At 41.7% G+C, this 20002-nt stretch overlaps 3 protein-coding genes and 3 pseudogenes across 3 annotated transcripts; all 6 read left to right on the top strand.

Annotated features, from left to right (window-relative positions):
- The first annotated feature begins 498 nt into the window (after positions 1-498).
- Positions 499-2940, top strand: LOC139923593 (protocadherin alpha-C2-like). The gene has a single exon (XM_071914396.2). It carries the CDS (start codon positions 499-501, stop codon positions 2938-2940), a length of 2442 nt encoding a protein of 813 aa, XP_071770497.2.
- A 1881-nt stretch (positions 2941-4821) lies between these two features.
- On the top strand, positions 4822-7263 carry LOC139923594 (protocadherin alpha-C2 pseudogene; annotated as a pseudogene).
- A 469-nt stretch (positions 7264-7732) lies between these two features.
- LOC139923596 (protocadherin alpha-C2-like) lies at positions 7733-10960 on the top strand. The gene is made up of 2 exons (XM_071914398.2): positions 7733-10135; positions 10910-10960. Exons 1-2 carry the CDS (start codon positions 7733-7735, stop codon positions 10958-10960), a joined length of 2454 nt encoding a protein of 817 aa, XP_071770499.2.
- A 177-nt stretch (positions 10961-11137) lies between these two features.
- On the top strand, positions 11138-13567 carry LOC139923597 (protocadherin alpha-C2 pseudogene; annotated as a pseudogene).
- Positions 13568-14238: 671 nt separating this feature from the next.
- Positions 14239-16739, top strand: LOC139923598 (protocadherin alpha-C2-like). Its single transcript, XM_071914400.2, has 2 exons — positions 14239-16638; positions 16722-16739. The coding sequence occupies exons 1-2, from the start codon at positions 14239-14241 to the stop codon at positions 16737-16739; spliced, it is 2418 nt and encodes an 805-aa protein (XP_071770501.1).
- A 485-nt stretch (positions 16740-17224) lies between these two features.
- LOC139923599 (protocadherin alpha-C2 pseudogene) lies at positions 17225-19841 on the top strand (annotated as a pseudogene).
- Positions 19842-20002: the final 161 nt, after the last annotated feature.

Below are 20002 nucleotides of genomic sequence, written 5' to 3'. Positions count from 1 at the left end.
GTGTACGTTTCCATTATCCAACATAGAATGATTAACATAAGTCATTAAACTACGCTGTAATAGCTGTTTTATCAACCTAATGATTCTATCTAGGAACAACTGCAGAAGCTAATAAGCTTAAGCTTACCTTTAAAATTCACCTATTATCTAAATACGGTTGCATTTTAGCGACAAAACATGGATGGTGTTAGTTGCAGAGTTATAATATGCATAGAGTGGCGCTGTTGACTAGAAAAAAGATGAGGCCAGGATCGCCATGACAGTAAATCCTAGTCAGAGGGGTAAAGCATTGAAACAAGCGGACAGCTCCCTGGTGCTGAAATTCAGACCCGGAACAATTAAGACAATTTCCTTCTACTTATCGCCGACATATCTATTGGATCAAGATCGAGTAAATACCGTTTGGATCAAAACTACAACAAAACCACATTTCTATATAACTGCGACCATGCATTTTGCCGACTGAGGCTGCTTTGTACGGTGAACAGATACACAACAATGGGATCGTATGTAACAATGCTCTCATGGAAAAGGTACGTTTCGCTCGTTATTCTTTTTGCAACCGTTCAGCACATATCGTCTTCAGTCACTCATTATTCAATACCCGAGGAAATGAAAGAAGGATCAGTTGTTGCCAATCTAGCTACAGATCTCAGCTTGGATGTTAAGACACTGAGTAAAAGGAAGATGCGTCTTGATATCATCGCCAATAAAAAATATCTCGATGTGAACAAAGAGACTGGTGAGCTGTATGTTGTAGAGAAGATTGACAGGGAATATATCTGCAATACAAAGTCGTCAACATCCTGCTATCTAAAGCTTGAGGTAATAATCGAAAACCCATTGCGAATATTTAATATAGAACTAGAAATTTTGGATATGAACGACAACGCCCCACAGTTTCGAAGAGACGCAATACATTTAGATTTATCTGAGTCAACACCAGCTGGAGAGAGATTCTCTCTGAGCAACGCAGTTGACCCTGATGTCGGAGCAAATTCAGTAAAAACGTACCATTTGAGTGAAAGTGAACATTTTACCATTGAAGTTCAGACTGGAAGAGATGGGTCGAAGTTTGCTGATTTGATTTTGAAAAAGACTTTAGACCGAGAGCAGCAGGCTGTTCATAATTTAATACTCACAGCTGTAGATGGCGGTACACCTACACGTTCTGGGATTGCCAGCGTTATTGTTCATGTTTTAGACACTAATGACAACGCCCCTACATTTGACAAAGACAACTACCACATCAATATAATGGAAAATTCTCCTATTGGAAGCCTTGTTGTTCATCTAAATGCAACTGATATAGACGAGGGATCAAATTCTGATATAATATACTCATATAGTCTGTATACATCAGAGAAAACGCAAGAGACATTTCATCTTAACCCCAGCACCGGTGAGATAACGGTAAAGGGAATGTTAAATTATGAAGATTTTAGGATCTACGATATGGAAGTTATTGCAACAGATAAAGGAGCCAATAGCTTATCAGGGCAATGTAAATTAACAGTTCTAGTTGAAGATATGAATGATAATCACCCAGAAGTATCTATAAAATCATTTCAGAGTCCAGTCAAGGAAAACATCGAATTAGACACAGTGATAGCAGTGGTAAGTGTCAGTGATAAAGATTCAGGTGATAACGGAATGGTTAATCTCCATATTCCCCAAAATATGCCTTTCAAACTTAGAGAATCTTCTGATAACTATTTTGAGTTGGTAGTCTCCGAACTATTAGACCGTGAGAAAGTTCCAGAATATGACATCACTTTCACTGTTACAGACAGAGGTTCTCCTCCGTTGTCTGACAATGAAACTATGACTTTAGAACTACTGGATGTTAATGACAATGTTCCACAGTTCCCCCAGTCCTTCTACACTATACGTGTAATGGAAAATAATGCACCCGGGGCCTTGCTGGGCTCCCTCACTGCCTTCGACCCAGACCTCCATGAAAACCAGTATCTAGTTTATTTCATCCTAGAGAAGGAGATAGCCAACACCTCCATGTCCATGCTGTTCTCCATCAATCCAGAGAACGGTAATCTTTACGCACTAAAGACCTTTGACTACGAGATCGAGAAGGAGTTCCTTTTCCACATTGAGGCCAGAGACTCTGGTGTTCCTCCACTCAGCAGTAACGTGACCGTCCACATCATTGTTGTGGACCAGAACGACAACACCCCTGTCATTGTCTCTCCATGGCGCGCGCACGGCTCGGTCGTGGAGGAAAAGATCCCCAGATCCACCGATAAAGGCTCTCTGGTTGCCAAGGTGATAGCCATAGACACCGACTCGGTACAGAACTCTCGGATTTCCTACCAGTTTCTACAGGTGACTGACGCCACCTTATTCAGTCTGGACCAATACAACGGAGAGATCCGGACTATGAGAATGTTCAGTTACAGAGATCCCCGTCACCAACGACTGGTCGTTGTTGCCAAGGACAACGGGGAGCCTGCTCTCTCTGCTACAGTCACCATCAAACTGTCCACAGTGGAGACTGCCGTTAAGGCCTACTCTGACATGACGGAAGTGCCTCTGGAATATGACATCTTTTCAGACTTAAACCTGTATTTGGTCATCGGTCTGGGCTCGGTGTCATTTCTCCTCTTAATCACCATATTGGTCACCATCGTGCTCAAGTGTCAGAAACCCAAACCCAGCAAAGCGGCTCCTCCCTGTAGGAACAGTGTGATCAGTGAGAGAAACTCCACCATCGCAGATTCCACTCTGGTCTCCAACGATGCCTACTGGTACAGTCTGTTTCTAGCGGAGACCAGGAAAGGAAAGCTGGTGGTTAGACAGCCTGTGCCAAAGGGCTCCCGGTACATCGTGTCCAGTTTACCAAGGAGCACAGGAATGACAGAGACTAGCGAGTCAGCAGCCTCCACTTTGCAGGTGAGACGTCAATTTCCACCTTTGTTTCTGTAGGTCTTATATGGTGTTTTCTATGTTGTGTATAAAATCGCATATTCTTCACAAGCCACAAACAATTAAAAAAAAAAAGAAGCAAAAAACAAATCCGAATTTGAATCGTGTACGTTTCCATTATCCAACATAGAATGATTAACATAAGTCATTAAACTACGCTGTAATAGTTGTTTTTATGGTCGCTCTTTATTTCACGGTACACTAATAAGACATAACAAGCCGTACTTTGTATCAAATGAGACAAAAACTAGAAATAATATGTTATTTGTTAGACAGTAAACAAACACAGTTATACCCTAATTAGACACCATACACCTAAATTATGCTGTAATTAGAAGCCGCATATAATACCGTATTAGACCCAAAATATACTATACTTAGACACTATTATACCAAATTATTCTCTAATTAGAAATCAAATAGGAGATCTTAATACACTATTAGACACCATTTTACAAGATCATAGTCTAATTAGAAATCAAATACAATGCCATATCAGATCCAAAATATTCTAGTTAGACGCTATACTACCAAATTATGCTGTAATTAGACACCACATTTAATGCTACCAATGATAGCTTAATTAGACAACACAGGCTGTAATTAGACGAATGTAATGCCATATTATATCGGACATAGCCTTTATAATAGACAAAACACTGAGAGCTCAGAGGACAATACATTTATTTAGCCTTTATTTAACATAGTTTCACTTTCTTACAGGGTCATTTGTTGCTCATTAGAAGCTAACTGTACCATAAAGTCAAACCACATCTGGTCGCTACTTCACACGTCCCTCGTAGCCTGGATGTTCTCCGGAGTCCCGTGGAGTTTGTAGGTAGTAATACATAGCGTAATACATAATACATGCTTCCTCGACGCTCTACTCCCATACCAGTTAAGACCATTTAATGCCATGTCACTATCCGACCCCAGTAACATTAGGCTATGGAAGCTGCCAGGACATTGCATCTTTATTTATTTATTATTGTTAGACCCTTATTAGAGTTTCTTAGAGGGTAATTTGGGACACATTACAACAGAACTGTACCGTAAACTAAAGTGTATTATTTCCCACTGTTAGACCCTTATTAGACTTTCTTAGAGGGTAATTTGGGACACATTACAACAGAACTGTACTGTAAACTAAAGTAGAGACTATGATCTTGTAAAATGGTGTCTAATAGTGTATTAAGATATCCTATTTGGTTTCTAATTAGAGTATAATTTGGTATAATAGTGTCTAAGTATAGTATATTTTGGGTCTAATACGGTATTATATGCGGCTTCTAATTACAGCATAATTTAGGTGAATGTTGTCTAATTAGGGTATAACTGTGTTTATTAACTGTCTAATAAAGAACATATTATTTCTAGTTTTTGTCTAATTTGATACAAAGTACGGCTTGTTACGTCTTATTAGTGTACCGTAAAATAAAGTGCGACCATTTTTATCAACCTAATGATTCTTTTCAGGAACAACTGCAGCAGTTAATAAGCTTAAGCTTACTTTTAATTTTCACCTATTATCTAAATACGGTTGCATTTTAGCTACAAAACATGAATGGTGCTAGTTGCAGAGTCTTATAATATGCATAGAGTGGCGCTGTTGACTAGAAAAAAGACGAGGCCAGGATCGCCATGACAGTAAATCCTAGTCAGAGGGGTAAAGCTTGAAACAGGAGGACAGCTCCCTGGTGCTGAAACTCAGACCCAGGACAATTAAGACAATTTCCTTCCTCTTATCGCCTACATATCTATTGGATCAAGATCGAGTAAATATCGCTTGGATCAAAATTACAACAATACCAAATTTCCATGTAATCGCGACCATGCATTTTGCCGACTAAAGTGCTTCGTACGGAGCGCAGATACACAACAATGGGGTCGTATGTAACAATGCTGTCATGGAAAAGGTACGTGTCGGTCGTTATTCTTTTTGCAACCGTTCAGCACATATCGTCTTCAGTCACTCATTATTCAATACCCGAGGAAATGAAAGAAGGATCAGTTGTCGCCAATCTAGCTACAGATCTCAGCTTGGATGTTAAAACACTGAGTAAAAGAAAGATGCGTCTTGATATCATCGCCAATAAAAAATATTTGGATGTGAACAAAGAGACTGGTGAACTCTATATTGTGGAGAAGATTGACAGGGAATATATTTGCACTACAAAGTCTTCGACATCGTGCTATCTAAAGCTGGAGGTAATCCTTGAAAATCCCTTACGAATATCTAATATAGAGCTAGAAATTTTGGATATGAACGACAACGCCCCACAATTTCGAAGAGACGCAATACATTTAGATATATCTGAGTCAACGCCAGCTGGGGAGAGATTCTCTTTGAGCAACGCCGTTGATCCAGATGTTGGAAGCAATTCAGTAAAAACGTACCATCTGAGTGAAAGTGAACATTTTACCATTGAAGTTCAAACTGGGAGAGATGGGTCGAAGTTTGCTGATTTGATTTTAAAGAAGTCTTTGGACCGAGAGCAGCAGGCTGTTCATAATTTAATACTCACAGCTGTAGATGGCGGTACACCTGCTCGTTCTGGTACTGCCAGCGTTATTGTTCATGTTTTAGACACTAATGACAACGCCCCTACATTTGACAAAGACAACTACCACATCAATATAATGGAAAATTCTCCCATTGGAAGCCTTGTTGTTCATCTAAATGCAACAGACTTAGACGAGGGTTCAAATTCTGATATAATATACTCATATAGTCTGTATACATCAGAGAAAACGCAAGAGACATTTCATCTTAACCCCAGCACCGGAGAGATAACGGTAAAGGGAATGTTAAATTATGAAGATTTTAGGATCTACGACATGGAAGTTATTGCAACAGATAAAGGAGCCAATAGCTTAGCAGAGCAATGTAAACTAACAATTCTAGTTGAAGATATGAATGACAATCACCCAGAAATATCTATTAAATCGTTTCAGAGTCCAGTCAAGGAAAACATCGAATTAGACACAGTGATAGCAGTGGTTAGTGTCAATGATAAAGATTCAGGTGATCATGGAGTAGTTGATCTCCATATTCCCGATAATATGCCTTTCAAACTTAAAGAATCCTCTGATAACTATTTTGAGTTGGTAGTCTCTGAACCATTAGACCGTGAGAAAGTTCCAGAATATGACATCACTTTCACTGTTACAGACAGAGGTTCTCCTCCGTTGTCTGACAATGAAACTATGACTTTAGAACTGCTGGATGTTAATGACAATGTTCCACAGTTCCCTCAGTCCTTCTATACTATCCGCGTCGTGGAGAATAACGCACCTGGGGCTTTGCTAAGTTCACTCACTGCGTTTGACCCAGACCTCCATGAAAACCAGTATCTAGTTTATTTCATCCTAGAGAAGGAGATAGCCAACACCTCCATGTCCATGCTGTTCTCCATCAATCCAGAGAACGGTAATCTTTACGCACTAAAGACCTTTGACTATGAGATCGAGAAGGAGTTCCTTTTCCACATTGAGGCCAGAGACTCTGGTGTTCCTCCACTCAGCAGTAACGTGACCGTCCACATCATCATTGTGGACCAGAACGATAACACCCCTGTCATTGTCTCTCCATGGCGCGCGCACGGTTCGCTGGTGGAGGAAAAAATCCCCAGATCCACCGATAAAGGTTCTCTGATTGCCAAGGTGATAGCCATAGACACCGACTCGGTACAGAACTCTCGGATTACCTACCAGTTTCTACAGGTGACTGACGCCACCTTATTCAGTCTGGACCAATACAACGGAGAGATCCGGACTATGAGAATGTTCAGTTACAGAGATCCGCGTCACCAACGACTGGTTGTTGTTGCCAAGGACAACGGAGAGCCTGCTCTCTCTGCTACAGTCACCATCAAGCTGTCCACAGTGGAGACTGCCGTTAAGGCCTACTCTGACATGACGGAAGTGCCTCTGGAATATGACATCTTTTCAGACTTAAACCTGTATTTGGTCATCGGTCTGGGCTCGGTGTCCTTTCTGCTATTGATCACCATTTTGGTCACCATCGTGCTCAAGTGTCAGAAACCCAAACCCAGCAAAGCGGCTCCTCCCTGTAGGAACAGTGTGATCAGTGAGAGGAACTCCACCATCGCAGATTCCACTCTGGTCTCCAACGATGCCTACTGGTACAGTCTGTTTCTAGCGGAGACCAGGAAAGGAAAGCTGGTGGTTAGACAGCCTGTGCCAAAGGGCTCCAGGTACATCGTGTCCAGTTTACCAAGGAGCACAGGAATGACAGAGACTAGCGACTCAGCAGCCTCCACTCTGCAGGTAAGAGACGAGGCTAATATTTTAATGATATAACCAACTAATGGTTTCCTCCAGGCTTTTTACTGTTTTTCTTGCTGTGCGTAAATGTCGAGGTAAATGTATCAGACGTTGTTTGGTTCCTTGTGAATATTTTAAGATAAATGTGAATGTCGTAACCTTTATTTTAACTAAAGCAATCTTTGCAACCTTCATTTCAGTATATTATTTCGATTTCTTTAGTTCATAAAATGTACAATCCGTAATGGCAAGGAAAACGCACTTAGTGTCGCTGTGCACTGTAGAAAAAGCTCTCAAGGCTGACGTAATACTGCTTTTGATACTCGTCAGTGAGAAACGTGATGGGCATTACTCATGAACTGGCTCTCAAACCAATACATCGTCTAAACCCCAATTTGGATTTAATTAACAAAGACATAAATTGCGTGTGATGATTGTAGTGGCGTTCACAAAGAGTTATTCAGCGTCTTATTTTGATTGTCCGAACACTTAAGATATCCAAACAATGGAATCACATGCTGGGTTAGAGCGATCAAAAAGGTACGTCTTGCTGTTCTTTGTTTTATCTGCAGTTTTTAACACGGCATTAGCTGTTACCCACTATTCAATCCCAGAGGAAATGGAGGAAGGCTCAGTTGTCGCCAATTTAGCCGCAGATTTGGGAACTGACGTTAAAATGTTGGTTAAACGGAGGATGCGTCTAGATTTAATTGCTAATAAGAAATACTTGGACGTGAATAAAGACACGGGAGAGTTGTTCATTGTTGAAAAGATGGACAGGGAATATCTCTGCGCGTCCAAATCTACGTGCTTTATTAAAATGGAAGTTGTTTTAGAGGATCCAGTACGAATATTCAACATTGAGCTGGAGGTGATGGACATAAATGATAATGCACCTCATTTTAGAAGAGACCTTATAAACATAGATATTTCAGAATCAACCGCAGTGGGGGAACGGTTATCATTAAGTAATGCAGTGGACCCGGATGTAGGTACAAACTCAGTTAAGACATACCACGTAAGTGAAAGTGAATTATTTGACATTGAGATTCACTCAGGAAGAGATGGCTCCAAATTCGCAGATCTAATACTGAAAAGGGCTTTAGACAGGGAAAAGCAGGCTGTCCACAACCTAGTACTCACTGCTGTTGATGGCGGGGTACCCACGCGCACTGGCACAGCAAACATCATTGTACGTGTGCTTGATACTAATGACAACGCCCCTCAGTTCGACAAAGGCAGCTATATTATTAAAGTAATGGAAAACTCCCCAGTCGGAAGCCTGGTGGTTAAAATGAATGCTACGGACTTGGACGAGGGGTCAAATTCTGATATCACATATTCGTATAGTTTATACACATCAGAAAAAACACAAAATACGTTCAGTTTAAACCCAAAGACTGGTGAAATTACGGTCAAAGGAATGATTAATTACGAGGAGTTAAGGGTCTATGATATGGAAATCATCGCGACAGATAACGGAGCAAACTCTTTATCAGAGCAGTGTAAAGTAACAATTGCGGTTGCAGACATGAATGATAATCACCCTGAGACTTCAGTCAAATCATTTCAAAGTCCCATAAAGGAGAATATAGAATTAGACACAGTGATAGCAGTCATTAGTGTCAGTGATAAAGATTCAGGTGACAACGGAGTAGTTGATCTTCATATTCCTGATAATATGCCTTTCAAACTTAGAGAATCCTCTGATAACTATTTTGAGTTGGTAGTTTCAGAACCATTAGATCGTGAGAAAGTTCCAGAATATGACATCACTTTCACTGTTACAGACAGAGGTTCTCCTCCGTTGTCTGACAATGAAACTATGACTTTAGAACTACTGGATGTTAATGATAACGTTCCACAGTTCCCCCAGTCCTTCTATACTATACGCGTCGTGGAGAATAACGCACCTGGGGCTTTGCTAAGTTCACTCACTGCGTTTGACCCAGACCTCCATGAAAACCAGTATCTAGTTTATTTCATCCTAGAGAAGGAGATAGCCAACACCTCCATGTCCATGCTGTTCTCCATCAATCCAGAGAACGGTAATCTTTACGCACTAAAGACCTTTGACTATGAAATCGAGAAGGAGTTCCTTTTCCACGTTGAGGCCAGAGACTCTGGTGTTCCTCCACTCAGCAGTAACGTGACCGTCCACATCATCATTGTGGACCAGAACGATAACACCCCGGTCATTGTCTCTCCATGGCGCGCACACGGCTCGGTGGTGGAGGAAAAGATCCCCAGATCCACCGATAAAGGCTCTCTGGTTGCCAAGGTGATAGCCATAGACACCGACTCGGTACAGAACTCTCGGATTACCTACCAGTTTCTACAGGTGACTGACGCCACCTTATTCAGTCTGGACCAATACAACGGAGAGATCCGGACTATGAGAATGTTCAGTTACAGAGATCCGCGTCACCAACGACTGGTTGTTATTGCCAAGGACAACGGGGAGCCTGCTCTCTCTGCTACAGTCACCATCAAGCTGTCCACAGTGGAGACTGCCGTTAAGGCCTACTCTGACATGACAGAAGTGCCTCTGGAATATGACATCTTTTCAGACTTAAACCTGTATTTGGTCATCGGTCTGGGCTCGGTGTCATTTCTCCTCTTGATCACCATATTGGTCACCATTGTGCTGAAGTGTCAGAAACCCAAGCCCAGCAAAGCGGCTCCTCCTTGTAGGAACAGTGTGATCAGTGAGAGGAACTCCACCATCGCAGATTCCACTCTGGTCTCCAACGATGCCTACTGGTACAGTCTGTTTCTAGCGGAGACCAGGAAAGGAAAGCTGGTGGTTAGACAGCCTGTGCCAAAGGGCTCCAGGTACATCGTGTCCAGTTTACCAAGGAGCACAGGAATGACAGAGACTAGCGACTCAGCAGCCTCCACTCTGCAGGTGAGACTCAATTTTTCATTCAACACCTTTTCCTTTTTTTCACCGGTTCTGCTGTATATTTTGGTGAGGTTGTTTTTAAATAGACCTACTCCAAATACCAATATTAGGCCTACCCCATTCATAAACCTCTTTCATAATAATTTTCACGCCAACTTAAATGTCCCCAATTAAAAACATAAACATACAATTCACAGATAAAACAAGACCATGTATACTGCTGATGAATTCTGATTTACTCAAAGGCATTTGGTGTCTCAGTACAAATTAGTTTGCAATAACGTTAATATAGTTAATTGAAACTTTGATCAAAACAAAGCATGACAATAACCGAAAATAGAGATTTAACCGTCCAGAAATAAAATCTTCATCTAAAGGCAATAATAAATGTATACATACTCTGAAGTTTTCAAGCATTTCCTTAACAATGTGTTATTGCGCTTCTTTGGGCATGGCTACTGCGTACTCATTCAGCACAGATTTGCCAAACAAAACGAAAACCGTAAAATGTGCACTATCATCAAAGCCAACGTTTTCTGAATATTAACTGAAACTGAAGTTAACTGAAATCAGATTAAAAACACAAACAAAAGAAAGAAAGAAAGAAAGAGAAAGAAACCAACGCAAAATGTAGTAACAACTATAATATGATCCTCGTTAACTCATGGCACACTGTAGACTAAAATACTTAAGAATTTCGTACACAGAGCAAATATTTAAATAAACCATTTATGATGTGTAGGCCTGTTCCTTGCACACAGCGTCGCTGTTCACCAGTCATATCAACAGTCTTGTGAGATCATGATCGCCATGACAGTCGGACAATGAGCTGAAATGGTGAAAAGGGCAATTGAACAGCTCCTGGTTCTGATTCTACATGCAAAATGTTTTCTCGGTCTCATATTTATCATTTGTGATTTTGACTGAGGCATAACATTATTACCAAATCTTATCGACGTGCAAGCTTTTACACTATACTGAAGAGGACATAGGTCTAAGGAAACAATGGATGCCCATTTCTCTTCCAAACACTGGAAAAGGTATGTGTCGAGATGTCTTCTTTTTGCTGCCACCTTGAATACAATTTCTGCGGTTACACACTACTCTATTCCTGAGGAACTGGAGGAAGGCTCTGTTGTCGCCAATTTAGCTGGAGATTTGGGATTAGATGTGAAAACTCTAGTCGGACGGAAAATGCGGTTAGAGATCATTGCCAATAAGAAATATCTGGACGTGAACAAAGAAACTGGTGAGCTTTACATTGTTGAACGAATTGACAGAGAATCGCTCTGTGCTGCCAAGACATCCTGTTACGTGAAAATGGAAGCCATCATTGAAAACCCTAAAAGAATATTTTACATCGAATTAGAGATTATGGACATCAATGACAATGCACCTCATTTTAGAAGAGATACGATAGATTTAGATATTTCGGAAGCTACCCAAGCGGGTGAACGCTTTTCTGTGAACAATGCAGTCGACCCAGACGTTGGTTCAAACTCTGTGAAAACATACCATTTGAGTGAAAGTAATTATTTCACAATAGAAATTCAAACTGGAAGAGATGGGTCAAAATTTGCTGATTTGATCCTGAAAAAGAATTTAGACCGGGAGCAGCAGGCTGTTCATAATTTAATACTCACAGCTGTGGATGGCGGCACGCCGACTCGCTCCGGTACTGCCAGCGTTATTGTTCATGTTTTAGATACTAACGATAACGCCCCTAATTTTGACGAAGATAACTACCACATAAATATAATGGAAAATTCTCCCATTGGAAGTCTTGTTGTTCATTTAAATGCAACAGATGTAGACGAGGGGTCAAATTCTGATTTAATATACTCATATAGTCTGTATACATCAGAGAAAACGCAAGAGACATTTAATTTAAACTCCAATACGGGTGAGATCACGGTAAAGGGAATGTTAAATTATGAAGATTTCAGGATTTACGATATGGAAGTTATAGCAACAGATAAAGGAATTAATGCTTTATCAGGACAATGTAAAATAACAATTCTAGTTGAAGATATGAATGACAATCACCCAGAAATATCTATTAAATCGTTTCAGACTCCAGTCAAGGAAAACATCGAATTAGACACAGTAATAGCAGTGGTTAGCGTCAGTGATAAAGATTCAGGTGATAATGGAGTGGTTGATCTCCATATTCCCGATAATATGCCTTTCAAACTGAGGGAATCATCTGATAACTATTTTGAGTTGGTAGTTTCAGAGCCATTAGACCGTGAGAAAGTTCCAGAATATGACATCACTTTCACTGTTACAGACAGAGGTTCTCCTCCGTTGTCTGACAATGAAACTATGACTTTAGAGCTACTGGATGTTAATGACAATGTTCCACAGTTCCCCCAGTCCTTCTATACTATCCGCGTCATGGAGAATAACGCACCTGGGGCCTTGCTAAGTTCCGTGACTGCGTTTGACCCAGACCTCCATGAAAACCAGTATCTAGTTTATTTCATCCTAGAGAAGGAGATCGCCAACACCTCCATGTCCATGCTGTTCTCCATCAATCCAGAGAACGGTAATCTTTACGCACTAAAGACCTTTGACTATGAAATCGAGAAGGAGTTCCTTTTCCACATTGAGGCCAGAGACTCTGGTGTTCCTCCACTCAGCAGTAACGTGACCGTCCACATAATCATTGTGGACCAGAACGACAACACTCCGGTCATAGTCTCTCCATGGCGCGCGCACGGCTCAGCGGTGGAGGAAAAAATCCCCAGATCCACCGATAAAGGCTCTCTGGTTGCCAAGGTGATAGCCATAGACACCGACTCGGTACAGAACTCTCGGATTACCTACCAGTTTCTACAGGTGACTGACGCCACCTTATTCAGTCTGGACCAATACAACGGAGAGATCCGGACTATGAGAATGTTCAGTTACAGAGATCCGCGTCACCAGCGACTGGTTGTTGTTGCCAAGGACAACGGACAGCCTGCTCTCTCTGCTACAGTCACCCTCAAGCTGTCCACAGTGGAGACTGCCGTTAAGGCCTACTCTGACATGACAGAAGTGCCTCTGGAATATGACATCTTTTCAGACTTAAACCTGTATTTGGTCATCGGTCTGGGCTCGGTGTCATTTCTCCTCTTGATCACCATATTGGTCACCATCGTGCTGAAGTGTCAGAAACCCAAGCCCAGCAAAGCGGCTCCTCCCTGTAGGAACAGTGTGATCAGTGAGAGGAACTCCACCATCGCAGATTCCACTCTGGTCTCCAACGATGCCTACTGGTACAGTCTGTTTCTAGCGGAGACCAGGAAAGGCAAGCTGGTGGTTAGACAGCCTGTGCCAAAGGGCTCCAGGTACATCGTGTCCAGTTTGCCAAGGAGCACAGGAATGACAGAGACTAGCGACTCAGCAGCCTCCACTCTGCAGGTAAGAGAAAGGAGTATAGTGTCCTAATCACATAACCCAACAATGGTTTCCTTTAGTCTATGGATTGCCTTGTTTTGTGCGTAAAAGTCGTCCGGAAAAATGCAACTCTCCGTCAGTTTTCTGTCATTCGGCAAAAATATCATCATGGACGGTTGTCGTACGTATAAGTCCACGTTGGTCTCTATTTTTTTATGCAGTGATCGGCCTGCATAGCCTGAAAGTTTAAATGATTTAACGGATTTTCACTGATCAATAATTTCAACATGTAACAACTTTTAACGAGTGTAAATAATTAGGCAATAAGTCTGAGTAGCACTCATGTTTTTGGGACAACTATCACTTTGCTGGTGCAAATCGCGCTAAGATCTCTCCAATATAAGTTGGTAAATTACACATTACACAAAGCTTAATGCAAAGAAATAGCCACAAAAGCAAATAGGTGAGCAGATATTTAAAGTTCAGAGAGTGTCGCTGTTGAACACACAAACAAACGCCTTTGTTAGGGTCACCATGACAGTACGTCATAATGAGTGCAGTAACTGGTGAACAGCTTGGCGGTGCTGAATCCATTAACCAAGAAAGAGAAACATAAGGCATCTATGACGACAATTTGAAATTAAACGAGATGATACATATTTTTAAATTCTAACCTCCGCAAGAAGACACCTTTGGAATACGGGTTTAACAGATTTTCAACAATGGTGTCTCCAAAAGATCAGCCGTGGGTAAGGTGCACGTTGGTGTTTCTTCTATTCTTAGAGGGTCTTAACATCACTACATCGGTAACTCACTATTCTATCCCCGAAGAAATGAAGGAGGGATCCGTCGTGGCAAATTTGGCTGTTGATTTGGGACTGGATGTAAAAGCTCTGGATACACGGAAGATGCGTCTGGATGTTATAGCCAATAAGAAATATTTGGACGTGAACAAAGAAACAGGCGAACTGTACATTGTCGATAAAATTGACAGGGAGCACCTTTGCATATCAAAGACAATATGCTTTCTTAAAATGGACGCAACAATTGAAAACCCAATCCGAATGTTTAACATTGAATTGGAAATACTGGATATTAATGACAACGCGCCTCATTTTCGGAGAGACACTATGCATCTGGATATATCTGAATCTACGCCGGCTGGCGAAAGGTTCGCATTAAACAATGCAGTCGATCCAGATATTGGTCTGAACTCGATTAAAACCTATTTTCTTAGTGAAAGCGAACACTTCGATATTGAAATTCAGACTGGTCGAGACGGCTCCAAGTTTACTAATTTAATTCTGAAAAAGACTTTAGACAGAGAGCAGGAGGCTGTTCATAATCTAATACTTACGGCTGTAGATGGTGGAGTCCCTACCCGCTCCGGCACAGCCAGCATCATTGTTCGAGTGCTGGATACGAATGACAACTCTCCGCAATTTGACAAAGAAAATTACAGTATATATATAACGGAGAACTCCCCTGTTGGAAGCCTTGTGGCTAAACTGAATGCTACTGATTTAGATGAGGGATCTAATTCAGAAATAGTGTATTCATATAGTTTATATACATCAGAAAAGGCGCAAGAAACGTTTAGTTTGAATCCGAACAGCGGTGAAATAAGAGTGAAAGAAATGGTAAATTATGAAGATTATGAGATCTATAATATGGAAATCATAGCTCGGGATAAGGGCGTCAATTCATTATCAGGGCAATGCAAATTAACAATTCTAGTAACAGACATGAATGACAACCATCCCGAAATATCAATTAAATCATTTCTGAGCCCTGTCAAGGAGAATATTGCTGTGGATACAGTAATATCAGTTATTAGTATAAGTGATAAAGATGCAGGTGATAATGGAATTGTTGATATCAGCATTCCGAAACATTTACCATTTGTGCTTAGAGAATCATCTGATAACTATTATGAGCTGGTTGTTTCAGAACCATTAGACCGTGAGAAAGTTCCAGAATATGACATCACTTTCACTGTTACAGACAGAGGTTCTCCTCCGTTGTCTGACAATGAAACTATGACTTTAGAACTACTGGATGTTAATGACAATGTTCCACAGTTCCCTCAGTCCTTCTATACTATCCGCGTCATGGAGAATAACGCACCTGGTGCCTTGCTAAATTCACTCACTGCGTTTGACCCAGACCTCCATGAAAACCAGTATCTAGTTTATTTCATCTTAGAGAAGGAGATAGCCAACACCTCCATGTCCATGCTGTTCTCCATCAATCCAGAGAACGGTAATCTTTACGCACTAAAGACCTTTGACTATGAGATTGAGAAGGAGTTCCTTTTCCACGTTGAGGCCAGAGACTCTGGTGTCCCTCCACTCAGCAGTAACGTGACTGTCCACATCATCATTGTGGACCAGAACGACAACACTCCAGTCATTGTCTCTCCATGGCGCGCGCACGGCTCGGTGGTAGAGGAGAAGATCCCCAGATCCACCGATAAAGGCTCTCTGGTTGCCAAGGTGATAGCCATAGACACCGATTCGGTTCAGAACTCCCGGATTACCTACCAGTTTCTACAGGTGACTGACGCCACCTTATTCAGTCTAGACCAATACAACGGAGAGATCCGGACTATGAGAATGTTCAGTTACAGAGATCCGCGTCATCAACGACTGGTTGTTATTGCCAAGGACAACGGGGAGCCTGCTCTCTCTGCCACAGTCACCATCAAGCTGTCCACAGTGGAGACTGCCGTTAAGGCCTACTCTGACATGACAGAAGTGCCTCTGGAATATGACATCTTTTCAGACTTAAACCTGTATTTGGTCATCGGTCTGGGCTCGGTGTCATTTCTCCTCTTGATCACCATATTGGTCACCATCGTGCTGAAGTGTCAGAAACCCAAGCCCAGCAAAGCGGCTCCTCCCTGTAGGAACAGTGTGATCAGTGAGAGGAACTCCACCATCGCAGATTCCACTCTGGTCTCCAACGATGCCTACTGGTACAGTCTGTTTCTAGCGGAGACCAGGAAAGGAAAGCTGGTGGTTAGACAGCCTGTGCCAAAGGGCTCCAGGTACATCGTGTCCAGTTTACCAAGGAGCACAGGAATGACAGAGACTAGCGACTCAGCAGCATCCACTCTTCAGGTAAGAAAGTACAAAACATTACTCATCCCTATTTTGTTTAGACACCCTTCTAATAAACAGTTGCACATGAATATCTCTTTTAGGGTCCCTACAAGGATTAAAATAAAAGTTAAAAAGAAACGAAACATCAGTCATGATGGCGGGTACTCATGAGCGGATAGTTCCTATAATTTACAACGCAATAACACAAATTCTAATGACAAGCATAAGTCTGAAGTGTAACGATGAAGAGTACACATCACGTTCTTGGCTATTTAAATTTAGTTGAAATTAAAGGCCTCAAGTCAACGGTCACCACGCCCAGGCCCTTTTCTTGCACATAGCGTCGCTGTTCTCCAGTTAAACATCCTGACTTGTGACTTTATCGGCGCCATGACAGTGCCTCATGAACCAGAACAGACAGCAGGAAAAAAGAGTGGATAGCTCCTGGTGCTGAATACGTTTTAATAGAATTGTTCGGCACTCACTTGTCTCATACCAACAAATTAGTTATGATAAATGTCTTCAAATAATATTCTTTTTCGCTGGTTGCTACTGCATTTGCGTTGTCTCACTTAAAAAGGAGGACTTCATTAACGGTGTAACAATGGAGGTGCATAACACTGGACATTCTTGGAGGAGGTTTGTGTTTGCGCTTTTGTTTTTCGTTACAGTCATGAACACAGTTATTGCCGTAACTCACTATTCTGTTCCTGAAGAATTGGAGGACGGATCAGTTGTCGCCAATTTAGCTACCGATTTGGGTTTAGACGTGAAGACTCTGAGTAGGCGTAAGATGCGGTTAGAGATAATATCAAGTAAGAGATATCTGGATGTGAACAAAGAAACAGGGGAACTTTATATTGTAGAGAGGATTGACAGAGAATACCTCTGTGCAGTAAAGACACCCACATGTTACCTGAAAATGGAGGCTATTGTGGAAAACCCGCAGAGGATATTTTACATCGAAATTGAAATAATGGATATAAATGACAACGCTCCCCATTTTCGAAGAGATACCATTAACTTGGACATTATGGAATCAACCAAGGCTGGTGAGAGATTCTCTGTAAATAATGCCGTTGACCCAGATCTTGGTTCAAATTCAGTAAAAACATATCTCTTGAGTGAAAGTGAGCACTTTGATATAGAAATTCAAACCGGAAGAGACGGATCCAAGTTTGCTGATTTAATACTGAAGAAGACATTAGACCGAGAGATGTATGCGGCTCACCATTTAATACTCACTGCTGTAGATGGCGGAGTCCCCACTCGCACCGGCACAGCCAGTATCATTGTTCGTGTGCTAGACACTAATGACAACGCCCCAAATTTTGACAAAGAAAATTATGATATTAATATTATGGAAAACTCTCCAATTGGAAGTCTCGTGATTCATCTGAATGCGACAGACTTAGACGAGGGGATCAATGCAGAGATCGATTACGCATATAGTCTGTACACGTCAGAGAAAACGCAAGAAGCATTTAACCTGAATCCTTCCACTGGTGAAATAACAGTAAAGGGAATGCTGAATTATGAGGATTTACGGATTTATGATATGGAAGTCATAGCAAAGGATAAAGGGGCTAACAGCTTATCAGGGCAGTGTAAATTAAAAATTTTAGTAGCAGATATGAATGACAATCACCCAGAAATATCTATCAAATCATTTCAAAGTCCAATCAAAGAAAGTACTGACGTAGACACAGTAATAGCAGTGGTTAGTGTCAGTGATAAAGATTCAGGTGATAATGGAGTAGTTGATCTGAGTATTCCTGGTAATATACCTTTTCAACTGAGGGAATCCTCTGACAACTATTATGAATTGGTAGTCTCAGAACCATTAGATCGTGAGAAAGTTCCAGAATATGACATCACTTTCACTGTGACAGACAGAGGTTCTTCTCCGTTGTCTGACAATGAAACTATGACGTTAGAACTATTAGATGTTAATGACAATGTTCCACAGTTCCCTCAATCCTTCTATACTATACGAGTAATGGAGAATAACGCACCTGGGGCCTTGCTAAGTTCTCTCACTGCCTTCGATCCAGACCTCCATGAAAACCAGTATCTAGTTTATTTCATCCTAGAGAAGGAGATCGCCAACACCTCCATGTCCATGCTGTTCTCCATCAATCCAGAGAACGGTAATCTTTACGCACTAAAGACCTTTGACTATGAGATTGAGAAGGAGTTCCTTTTTCACGTTGAGGCCAGAGACTCTGGTGTTCCTCCACTCAGCAGTAACGTGACCGTCCACATCATTATTGTGGACCAGAACGACAACACTCCAGTCATTGTCTCTCCATGGCGCGCGCACGGCTCGGTGGTGGAGGAAAAGATCCCCAGATCCACCGATAAAGGCTCTCTGGTTGCCAAGGTGATAGCCATAGACACCGACTCGGTACAGAACTCTCGGATTACCTACCAGTTTCTACAGGTGACTGACGCCACCTTATTCAGTCTGGACCAATACAACGGAGAGATCCGGACAATGAGAATGTTCAGTTACAGAGATCCGCGTCATCAACGACTGGTTGTTATTGCCAAGGACAATGGGGAGCCTGCTCTCTCTGCTACAGTCACCATCAAGCTGTCCACAGTGGAGACTGCCGTTAAGGCCTACTCTGACATGACAGAAGTGCCTCTGGAATATGACATCTTTTCAGACTTAAACCTGTATTTGGTCATCGGTCTGGGCTCGGTGTCATTTCTCCTCTTGATCACCATATTGGTCACCATCGTGCTGAAGTGTCAGAAACCCAAGCCCAGCAAAGCGGCTCCTCCCTGTAGGAACAGTGTGATCAGTGAGAGGAACTCCACCATCGCAGATTCAACCCTGGTCTCTAACGATGCCTACTGGTACAGTCTGTTTTTAGCGGAGACCAGGAAAGGAAAGCTGGTGGTTAGACAGCCTGTGCCAAAGGGCTCCAGGTACATCGTGTCCAGTTTGCCAAGGAGCACAGGAATGACAGAGACTAGCGACTCAGCAGCCTCCACTCTGCAGGTAAAGAAAACGTCTTCTAAACAAAAATATGTATGTATTACGCACAGATAGCCTTATGGAATGTTCATCAAATCCAGACACAAAGTGACCGCGCACATCATTGTATTTTATAATACTTACTATTGGCTCCTAATATTGATGATTTAGTATTGTTGTTCTCTTTTTTGCTTATCTGAAGCTACTCAACTTATGGAGTAAGCTAAACGCCTAGAACCTAACTGCAAATCTCAATATTTAGATGTGTACAGCAACACTCTTCCGTATCAGCCGTCTTTATACTGGTGACCTACATTGACATGCCTGATAAAAGCAGGTATAGTTTAAATATGAACAACGTTCACTTACAGTCTTCATCTCAAATCATAAATCAAA

The sequence above is a fragment of the Centroberyx gerrardi genome, chromosome 16 (assembly GCF_048128805.1).
Source record: "Centroberyx gerrardi isolate f3 chromosome 16, fCenGer3.hap1.cur.20231027, whole genome shotgun sequence".
Lineage (NCBI taxonomy): Eukaryota > Metazoa > Chordata > Actinopteri > Beryciformes > Berycidae > Centroberyx > Centroberyx gerrardi.
This window is presented reverse-complemented; position numbering and strand designations above follow the sequence as displayed.